This window comes from Acanthisitta chloris, unplaced genomic scaffold, assembly GCF_000695815.1.
Source record: "Acanthisitta chloris isolate BGI_N310 unplaced genomic scaffold, ASM69581v1 scaffold4625, whole genome shotgun sequence".
Classification (NCBI taxonomy): Eukaryota; Metazoa; Chordata; class Aves; order Passeriformes; family Acanthisittidae; genus Acanthisitta; species Acanthisitta chloris.
In genome coordinates, this window is record NW_008674147.1 from 12,102 (window position 1) to 23,018 (window position 10,917).

The following is a 10,917-nucleotide window of genomic DNA, read 5'->3' on the forward strand; positions in this document are numbered from 1 at the left end:
TTTAAACTGCCATGACAGCAAAATCTGCTTGGGTTCCAACAATCAAGGTGCTCCTTGGGTATTAAACCACAAAAAGCTAAAATGAACCTAAGAAAAAGATTCCAAACACTCATTGTAAATCCCTGAAAACATGTTTTGAGGCTACAGTAAACCCACTGTCACTGACCACAGCCCAACTGGAGAAGGTGTCATCCTCACCTCCCCTAACAATTAACTGTATGTCTTTGTTGCTTAAACTTTCTTAAAATGAGGAAGTCATTCCATATTTTCCCCTATTTAAACAAACACTGGGCTCCTTTTCAGCTCTACCATGTGCTGCTTATTCCACACAAGAGGTGACCAAAAGGATCCTCCTCTTCAAATGTGATCTTCCACTTTTTCCTCAACTTATTTGTTCAAGCTGCAGACAAAGAGCAGAAAGATCCTCTTAAGAATTAGAGGACATGGTGAAGAATATCTCCTGCAGTGGTGTTGAGTGGAAGTAACCGCCCTGACTTCCTAAAGGAGCCCCAAGGATGGTGATGGACTTGGTCTCACCTCACGTACAACATCCGTGACTGCACGATGAACCTGAACAGGTACTTCAGGGCTTTCAGGGCAGCAAAGAGCACTTCTGTCTTGCTGGAGTCCTCAGCATTTCCCACGTAACAGTTCAGTACTTTGGTGAGTTTCCTTCAGAAATAAAAGGAGAAAAGGAGAACTACTAGAGACCCAGTTCAGTTCCTGGGTAAGTCCAACTTCCTCATCCCAGGGAGGAAGTACAGCCTAATACACAGATAATCGACACAGGTTCCTCCTCACAGCCCATTTCCTTTTCAAATCTTTGGCTTCAGGGCTGCCAGATTTTCATAACCAGGCCATGAATTCTCAGAGAAGCCTACAAATCTGTCCACAAATTGCATCTTCTTGATCTGCTTTGTTTTCTCTCTGAAATCAAAGGTTCAGGAAAATGGAGAACCCATCCCCGCTGAAAGTGACTGACACCTTCTCCCATTTTCAGCACTCTCACGTGGAGCACAAACTTCTGAAGCAATTCTGAACTGCACACAAGTGGCATAAACACATTATGAGTATTTTTTATCCAGTCTCTGCCACATCAAAGGATCAGAATCCTCTGAGCGTGCTACAACAGCAAATATTCAGGCAAAATCCTCTTCATTAATGAACTCTCAGCACTCAACATGGTGCGTGAGACTGCCAGGTACACAACAACTTTGCACTTGCTGCTGTATTGGGCACACTGCCAGCATCCAATTCCCTCCTTTCCCAACTTCTGGCACGGGCAACACAAGAAGGATGATATGCAATATTACAGTTCACTTGGCATCATGCAGATATCACGTCAGGCTAAGCTGGAAAGGAAAGCAAGGGTACAACACAGCTAAGGTACATGTGGTCATTAATCAAACAAGTCATTTATACTGAGGAGAAATAAGGAGAATTCTTCCATAGGTTACAGGGAAGAAGGAAAGGAAATCATAGGGAAGCAGTGATTGCGTGGCAGGGAAGGAGAATGCAATCCAGGAGATGAGGACTTCAGAGCTTGGTGGAACTGTGTTTCCTCATATCATTTACGTTTAGGGTGACAGTCAGAAAATGGTGCTGAGTACTCAGGACCAGGAATTCATGTGGCTCAATAAGAACAAGAAGAGATTTTTAGAGGGGAAACCAAGTTTGGGTTCTAGTTTTGCCCTCCCTATTGGCCTCAGTGTTGACTTTTTAGCTGAGGGTGATGGGCTTTGGGGTTGAGGGCTGTTAGATCAAGGAGCTGAAGAGTCAAGAGACCCATGACAGACGTGTCTTTCCCTCACAGAAAAAAACAACCTTACAAGAGAATCTTTTCATGGGGTAGAAATAGTAATTTCAGGGTTTCTTTCTCTCCTGAAAGCAGGAAAGAATGCAATGGAACTCTCTGGTCTCTGCTGCCTTCATCATCACATTACCATAGCTCACCAAAACTATCAGTGGTGGTTGACAGACCATGGTTTGTGCTCAGCAATACTCACACATATGCCAGGGTTGCACTGAAGTGCTTGTAAATATAAGTCTCAAGGACAGCATTGAAATGTTGGAACTTGATGTCTCCAATCAGAGAAATAATAAATACCTGCCAAAAATTTAAAAGGAAACAGATGTTCAGAGTCTCTAACTGGAACAGAACTCAGCCTCTAATTCCATGTCATGTATTTTGCTGGGTGGTAGCTTTTGTTTGTTTTACTAACTGCATTAATGCTGCAGAGTGTTTTTCATATTCTAATAGTGACTAAACAATGTGGTGCCTGCAACATTAATGACTGTTTTCACTGTTACTGAAAAGCTCAATGTGTATCTCAATCCTAGGCCTGAGAATGCCTTAAGAAGTGTTCAAATAGAACTGACTTCTCAGAGCAAAATACCAATTGCTCAGCTGAAGGAATCACCAGGAACAGACTGAAAATGGGGCTGAAAACCACTCTCAATCCACAGAAGAGTCACTCACCAGAGCATCAAACACAAGGAAGTCATAGGCTTCATTTTCTGACATCTCCATCATGATGTTGAAAAGTGCATCAAGGGTGTCTGGCAAGAACTAGAGGGAAAACAAAGTCAGAGTGAAAGGGTGGGGAAAGACAACTACTCATGGAATGCTGCACAAGAGCAGCATTTGGATTATTTTCCCCCTTCCAGCCTAGCCCAGCTGAACTGCCAAAGCTGCTCATGAAAGGACATCTGAAAAGGGAACTTGGTCCTGTGTTCATGCACATGCTTTTTATGATCATCACTAGAGCAATAAAGATCCTACCAGCTCTGAACAGCCCAATTTTGCTGTTCTATTGCCTTTTTGTCTTGCAAGAGACCTACTGAATACTCTAACTACATCCTGTACTAAGGTGTGACATTGGACACTGACTGGTTTGCAATGACACAGCAAGGACTTCAGTTGTCCAGCAGTTAAGTAAAACCATGACCTTGCAAAATCCCAACAGATTCACACTTAGAACGACTCTTAGGAGGAGAAATCCTCCTAAATCCTTCAACAGACTGTTTTCTGTGGGAATTCCTCTCATTTCAGACCCAATTCCCACAGTACTCTAAGCTCTCTGGGCCTTCCATGCACTCTGCTCCTAGATCCACAGTGAGTGGACTCATTCGCAAAGAGGTCCTGAGCCACCACTGAAAGTTAAATTGGGCTTTGAGTGTATCTTTTATTTCATAAGGATCCAGGGGAAAACAAAGCCACCACTATCTCCCTGAGCCTGGTGACATTTAATTTCTGTAGTTCTGGTGGATTCCACTAATGAGGGTGCTGAGCCATTGGCACAGGGTGTGGCTGCTCCATCCCTGGGAGTGTCCCAGGCCAGGCTGGACAGGGCTTGGAGCAACCTGGACTAGTGGAAGGGGTCCCTGCCCATGGCAGGAAGTGGAACTGGATGAGCTTTAAGGTCCTACCAACCCAACCCATTCCATGATTCTATTCATTCTCCTAGAACTGCTCTCCCAGCCTACCTAGACAGCTTTTGGGTACAACATGCTTACAATCCTTCCAGGTCAACATCAGGCACATACATGCGAGTTTGTGTAACAAAGACTCAAATCTCTATGAATACCTTTACAATTTCTCCTCCTTCCACCTCCATGAGCTTCCTGAGGTTGTGAGCGATGTTCTGCGAGTTGGAGCGCCAGTTCAAAAGACCCAGCAGGTCAACTGGCAAGGACAGAACAGCAGCAATGAGCAATTACACCACCACTGCTGACTTAACGGCTGCAGAGTAAGTCTAGAGGCTATTTTTGGAATCGGTGTACAAGGAAAAATCACCCTGATAAGTATTACCTTGAGGTGGTTCTTTTGTCTTGGCAGGTAAGTCGAGTTTGGCTATAAATGGAAGCCTTGGTGCTACCTGATAACACAAGGCACTTGGAGGCAATTTTGCACTCAAGAGGAGCTACGGAAAGCCAGGAATTTTATGAGAGTGCATGACTTATCCCAAGAGCCTTCCAGAGCTACTGGAAAGCTCCTACCATTTCTCAGCATGTGTATTCACTCCCATATATACATCACTCTTTGTTCCGAGCCTTTTGGCAGTATGTAAGGCAGAGCTCACACACAACAGAGTTCAGTTCTAACTGCTGTACTCTTAACAGACACAGGAGAGAAGATAATTTACTTTCAACAGTTATAATTGTGAGAAAACGTGACAGGTGCCACTTCTACACACGCCAATGAACCCGTTTAACATCCACAGTCTGGATACAATATTCGTGTCATGTGGTCTCTAGTGGTGGCACAAACATCTTTGCAGCTTGTACTGGCAACATGATGCCAACAGTGCTGGGACAGAGCTGCCATTGACACATGTAAGTGAAACCTAAAGCACTGTGGCCACACATACATGCCAAAACACTTGCATCAAGTGCCTTCCTCCCTTCAAAATACATTCAAAAACCTACCATTCTGCGTCAGCTTGGTGGAGCAGATGACAGTGGCAATCTGGAAGCTGTCTTTAGTGCTGTCTTTAGTGGGGGTGAAGTTGGCTACATGGTGCAGATTCTTCCCTGAAGGAACTTCCTTCTCCTCCATCTCCATTTTGGTACAAGGAAGAGTCAAATAGCATTTGGCATCTTCCATTTTCTTGTTATCACCCTGTTGGTTAACACAGCAGAGAGAAGGTTATCTCACACTGAGCACGCTCAGCTCACCTCTTGCACTTCTCAGCTGCAGATAACTTCAACAGTGACAGCCAGAATGGGTTGGAAACACTTTTTCGTGACTATAAATGCTTCCTCACCCTGTCTGTTTGGGCCTCTAACTTTAGGCAATAAGTTGCCCATGTTGATAGTGAACTAAGCCATTTTCAGAGTGATCCAAGCCACAGAGTTTAGGTTTCCCACACAAACACTTCATAGCTTTCCAGTGCTAGGAGAAGTCAGCCAAGAGAGTGTTTTGCTTAGTTAAACAAAAGACAAGACTGCAAATGCCCAAGTCACCTTATACACAATCAAATTGTGTTTGCCATCTTGCAGTGTTGTTCCATCTACATTCATCAGCTTCACAAAGCCCATGCCAAAGGGTCTCTCAGATCTGTCCCTGGCTGCAAACAGAAAGAGAAATCTTTATTAGGAGTTGTCTCATTTATGCCCACACAGTCCACAGTGCTCTGTGTCAGGAGCTTCTCTACTGAACAGAATCTCAAGGTACTTAGCAAGTAACTGCAATTACACAAACATCCTCTCTGAAGCATCTCTCACCACACAGTTTTAGTGGCTAATTGTGCTGCTAGATGGACAGATTACTGGTTGGGCTCCACGATCTTAGAGGTTTTTCAAATCTTAAAGCTTCAATGATTCTGTGACATCGAACTGTACAGATACTTTGGTTGGGATTTTGCCTGTCATGACGAATGGATGTGGAAGTGCCACTGCAGCTCCCAGATGCATTCAGAGAATTTGTCTGAGAGCCTTTCAAGGCTTTAATCTTACATTATTGATCTTGTTTCAAGGCTCTGAAGTCCTTTGATGGAACTTCTGGCCCTAACTTTCTCACTAGCCTTTCATTAACCTAATTAGAAATCCTCCTATAGGAGGACTATTAGAAACCCACCAGGTCTTGCACTGAGTTTTGTGAAGGCCTTGAAGTAAATTACAAACTGCACCATCCAGTGAGAAGCCAAAGCAATAACAAGCACTGACAGTTGTCTTTCAAGGGAGCTAACATGCTCCTCCTTAGTGTCAGTTTTAGAACAAAACCAGCACTAAACTCAGGCTGTAAGAAATACGAGTTACTTGCAAAAAATCCACAATACTGGAAATGAGTAGAAATGGAAGAGTTACACCTTTGGTGAATGCTCAGAAAATCTCAATGAGAGGGGAAAGAGCACAGATCTGTTGATACTCACATTCCTGCGAGGAGCGATGACGGAAGGTGAACCTCAAATGGCAACGACTAACTTCTTCTATTGCTATGGCCACCTGCACATGGGAATACAACCAAAATGCAGCTCCAGTCACTTTACAGGATGCACCTTCTGCTTTTAAATTAGCTCTGCTTTCTCCACAGAGGAAGCAGGACAGGAAATGCTCACTCCTACCTTTACAGTCTCATACCAACAAGGTTGTTTGACTTGGTAATAAACCACAGACTTGTATTCAGAGACACCTTCATAACCAGCACCAGGATGGATGGCTTTCTTTGAAAAAAAAACCAAAAAACAAGGGGAGAGGGGAAAAGGAAAGGTAAGGCCTAGAATTTTTATTTTTATATTTATTTATTTATTTGGTTTCTTTCCAAGAAGTACTTTGGGTCATAAATTTTCAGAGCACACAACTGTCAGAGGTCAGTTTTGGGCCCCTCATTGCCCAAAGGTCATTGATGCACTGGAGCGAGTCCAGCCAAGGGCAATGAGGGCAGCAAAGGGCTGGAGCATATGGGCAAGGGCTGAGGGAGCCAGGGCTGGTTAGCCTTGAGAAGAGGCTCAGGGGTGATCTCACGGCTCTCTATAGGTTCCTTGTAGAGAGCTTGGTTCCCTGACAGGGCTTGGAGAGAGGTGGGGGATGTCTCTCCTGCCATGGCTGCAGGGAGAGGACTAGAGTGAATGGCCTTGAGCTGAGACAGGGCAGAGTCAGAGGAGATATTAGGAGAAGTGTTTTCCCTGTTAGGGTGTTCAGGCACTGGAGTATTGCCCAGGGAGGTGGTGCAGTCACCATCCCTGGAGGTGTTTAAGAGGTGTCAGGATGTGGCACTGGAGATCTGGTTTAGGGGTTACAGCAGTGACAGGTTAATGGTTGGACTTGATGATCTTAGAGGTCTCCTCTAACCTTGATGGTTCTATGATTCTGTGATCATACCTCTTGGAGATTTCCATCCTCGTCATGTACAGACATGGTGACTTCTACATTCTTGGGAGTCTTCTTCTTCCCTTTGTCAAACTCCCCTTGTATCAGGGTGACGTAGATGTCGTTTCGAACATCACCTGAAGTTCAGAACATTTAAGGAGTGTGTTCCTCCTCCAGACACTTTTACAGGTTAACATTTAACGTCCTTGGGTACCTCATTATCCTTATCAACTTCTTAGTCTTTAGCTAATTAACCACACCCAATAATACACCATTTAATCTCCACCTCAAATTATACAAAAATCTTTTTAAATGAACTATTTTCCTTTTTACAAACCTCTGTACTTATGGATTTTTACATATAATGAGCTCTACAGGGCTAAATCCACTTTGAATGGATTAGATACAGCAGGGTTAAACCTACATGTGACAAAAATCTCTTTGACTAAAAGGACTTTTCTTCCTAAAAGTCCATAAACTCTTAATTTTTCAGGAAGAAATTAAACTCATGTTTTCACTTCTTTGACTAAACCCCTAAATCATATGGAAATTTGAAGAAAGATTAAAAGTTTTCAGATAGCTTTAAAATAAATCTTTTTAAAGCAGAAATTCTTGGATTTCAACTGCTTCCTTCCCTTCTTGGAAGTGTAGAGGCACATGTGACCTACCAGGCAGGATGATCTCAGGGAATCCCATTTTGCGAGCCACAGCAGTTGATCTGTCTACAAGGTGGGAAAAATCCTTTTGAACCTGAGCTAGATCCCCAGGGAGAAGTTTCAGGGAGACCCAAAGACCTAAGGAAAGGAAGATAACGCTTGTTTATTGGAAAGTACAAACCCATGAAAATAAAGCCTGTGCTTACAAACAACTGTGTCTTCATGTGATCTCCATGCAACTGTGCCTTAAACACCCCAAACTGGTTCTCTCTTGCCCAGCTCTCCATCTCCCTAATGCTGAGGAAGATTTTAATGGGCAAGAAGATTATCTGAAAATGCAAATTTCTGAGATGCATCTCTAGGGTAGCTGAGGAAAGGCAAAACACACAAGGAAGAACAGAAGAATCCTGATTAATGAGTTTAACCCCAAAGCCCTTTAGAACACGTCCACTATGTTTACTTCAAAGTCTTCTATGGTCATATAAAGAGTTTTATCTTCAAATTATTGCATTATTAGCAAGCAAGTCATCAGCTAGAGAAGCTCTTATCATGCAAGAGAGAGTAGCTCCTGTTTTCATCTGGTGTTTAGCTCTTTGTGTGCCGAGGTGACAACCATGACAAAGACCACGTGTTTGGAGCAACCTCCACCAAGCCTTGATCTCTGGACCTTCACAAGCCATTTATTTCCCTCAGCAAGCCCTTCCCCAGCCCAGGTTCTTCCACCAGCTCTTGGTAAAGTGCTGTACCTTGTCCTTTATGATTGACTTCCTTTGCGGCGATGACCTTGTTGAACACAGCTGTGAGGGGCTCGTTCTCACCGATCACGTGGGACGTTATCAGAGGGGACATGATCAGCTGTCGCTGCCTGATGTAGGTCTCCATGGCTATCCTGAGAACAACAGTGCAGATCAGGAAGCAGACAGACTACCAGCAGCCATGTGCTCCCACGGATGTTTGCCAAAGAAATGTGGCTTTATCAAAGGATTCCATGGAAATTTTGCTTCTTCATCTGCACAAACCCAATGGAAATACATTGAAACTCGAAACTTGGAAATACACCAGGGTTAGCACAGCACTGACTTGCTGGCCTGAGCACTGTTTCCAGGTGTAGCTCAGAGCTGTCCCTACGAGGTCACATAGATTAATTAGTGGTAAGTTAATATAATTAATGACTGCTGTGAAATCACCTAAGTGATGAACCTCTCCCTAGTCACAAACAGGTCTATTCAGCTTTGGATTTTGAGCTTGGCTTCACTCCTGTACACACAGCATCAATAAAGGTATAAAAAATGATGTCTCCACAAGTTCCCCATCCTTGTAGAGGTGTCCAGCTGTGGATCTAAACTCACGCTCATTACAGCAGAAGAAAAATGGGGAAAAAACCCAACCCAACCAACCAATCCAAAACAAACGCCGCTAAAGAAATAATAACCAAAAAAACCACTCCAGAAGTAGCAGCCTAACATTCTTCTGCAAAGGAAAAGGAGACCTTGAAAGGGTGGGGAAATGAAAACAAAATCTGACACAATCTCCCCTAAAAATATCTTACAATAACACACGGCTGCAGCAAAGGCATTGCTATATTTAGGACTGTAACAACATGACTCAGTCTACTCAAACAAGCTTCATGTTAATGACTGCAAAGAAGTGAGACACCGGAGTAGGCAGAACACAAGTCTAATTGGCAATGCAGAAATGCAGAACACATTGGGGCTTGAATTTCTTTCCCAGAAAGAGAGAGAAATCCCTTCCCTGTTGTTCTCTGACTCACCTTTACAAGCTCATCTGGAAGGGGAAGAGGCAGAGAGCAGGGTGGCACACAGCAGTGGCAAGGAGGAGATGTCTCTGTGCTCAGGTGTTTCTCAAAATGCTGCTCCTAAACCCCCGAAGCGTTTTGAAGGTCACAACCCTCAGACCCCACAACATTACTTTGCACTGTGCTCCTCTTTCTTACCTCACTGTTAGCTAGAAATCTCAGCTGCATTGCCAAAAGTCCCTAAGCAACTGAGCCTCTCATAGACACACATAAACCAAGGGGAACAAAGGCTTCAGAGACTGACAGAAATCTTTCCCTTCAAAGAGCTGACTAATCTATTTGTGGAGCCCTTGGTACCCTGCCAGGCTCCCAGACAACTTTGTCCCTCTCCAAAGGACAACTGCTTTAATCAGCCAGAGATGTGATGAACTCTGAGTGCAGTACTTACTGCTGAAATGGGATGAAATGTTGCTTCTCCTCATCGTCCACCTTGCCATGGATGATATCAGTGATGTCCATCACTGCAACGACACAAGTTCATCACGTTCTGTCCAGTGGCTAAAGAACACAGAGAGAGCTTTTCCCTGTCAGAATGGAACCAACAATGGCCACTCATGACAAGGCCAGGTTGGACAGGGCTTGGAGCAACCTGGGCTAGAGGAAGGTGTACCTGCCCATGGCAGGGGAGGGAACTGGGTGAGCTTTAAGATCCTTTCAGTCCAAACCATTCTGGGATTCTGTGACAGCTACAGAGAGCACCACCCTGCTCTTAGCTGTTTAAAAAGCTTCTTCCCATTGATGTCTCAGCCCACGGTAGGGAATGGGAATATTCTCTGACAAAAACCATGTGGGACCCAATATTTCAAGGCAAAGAAATCATATTCAAATGCTGCTTATTTGGAACTTGTTTTCCACCACAAATTTCAAGCAAATCTCTTCACAGGAGATCACAGGAATCAAACGGCAATTGCACGTCTCATCCACCAATCCTCCTTGAAAACCTCCAGCTTTATCCCATCAACCCTGAGGAGCAGATCCCTCTTTGATAAGGACCTGATAAATCTGCTGCACTGATGGCAGTGTGTTACCTTTTTAGGAGGTGACAAAAGTGAGCAGTGACAGGATTTCATCTGCATACACAACCCTCATTAAAGGGCTGAGGGTGCTACACATAACTCAGCACCACCACCTCCATTTGGAAGCACAGATGCTGACACTGGGAGGTCAACAGGCTTTGCTGACACCTCCAGCACAGATTTCCCAGTTCCCAGCCCACTGGCTCAGTCCCTGGGCAGTGCCGTTCTCCGCAGGGATTGAATCTGTCCTACCTGCAACCCCGAAGGGCCTCCGGAGTCCACAGGTGTGCTTCTTCCCATCCTTCAGCTCCATGTGTCCCACCCTCACAATCTGACACACCAAGCTGATCTTTGGTCTGATCAGGTCAGAACTGCTTAAGTCCTGAAAATGATTTAAAATGGAAAGTTATATCAATCTGCTTTGGGAATGCAAGAGAAGAAGACAGAGAGAGGAAGATTTTTGGTGTATACAGATACATGTCTAAATTGTGGCTTTGCAGGACCTGAAGGAGCCTAAAAGAAAGATGGAGAGAGACTATTTCCAAGAGTCTGGAGGGACAGGACAAGGAGGAATGTTCACACTGCCAGAGGGCAGGGTGAGATGGGATACTGGGAAGGA

At 44.3% G+C, this 10,917-nt stretch overlaps 1 protein-coding gene across 1 annotated transcript in view; it reads right to left on the bottom strand.

Annotated features, from left to right (window-relative positions):
- Positions 1–10,717, bottom strand: part of LOC103802695 (dedicator of cytokinesis protein 5-like) — a gene marked incomplete at both ends in the record, with an annotated part of 22,496 nt that extends 11,779 nt beyond the window's left edge. Inside the window, 14 exon segments of the mRNA XM_009075213.1 lie at positions 538–672; positions 2,007–2,107; positions 2,480–2,569; positions 3,588–3,685; positions 4,429–4,621; positions 4,966–5,069; positions 5,874–5,946; positions 6,066–6,164; positions 6,823–6,947; positions 7,479–7,604; positions 8,213–8,355; positions 9,671–9,743; positions 10,551–10,687; positions 10,689–10,717. Coding sequence (XP_009073461.1) covers positions 538–672; positions 2,007–2,107; positions 2,480–2,569; positions 3,588–3,685; positions 4,429–4,621; positions 4,966–5,069; positions 5,874–5,946; positions 6,066–6,164; positions 6,823–6,947; positions 7,479–7,604; positions 8,213–8,355; positions 9,671–9,743; positions 10,551–10,687; positions 10,689–10,717 — 1,526 coding nt within the window.
- Positions 10,718–10,917: the final 200 nt, after the last annotated feature.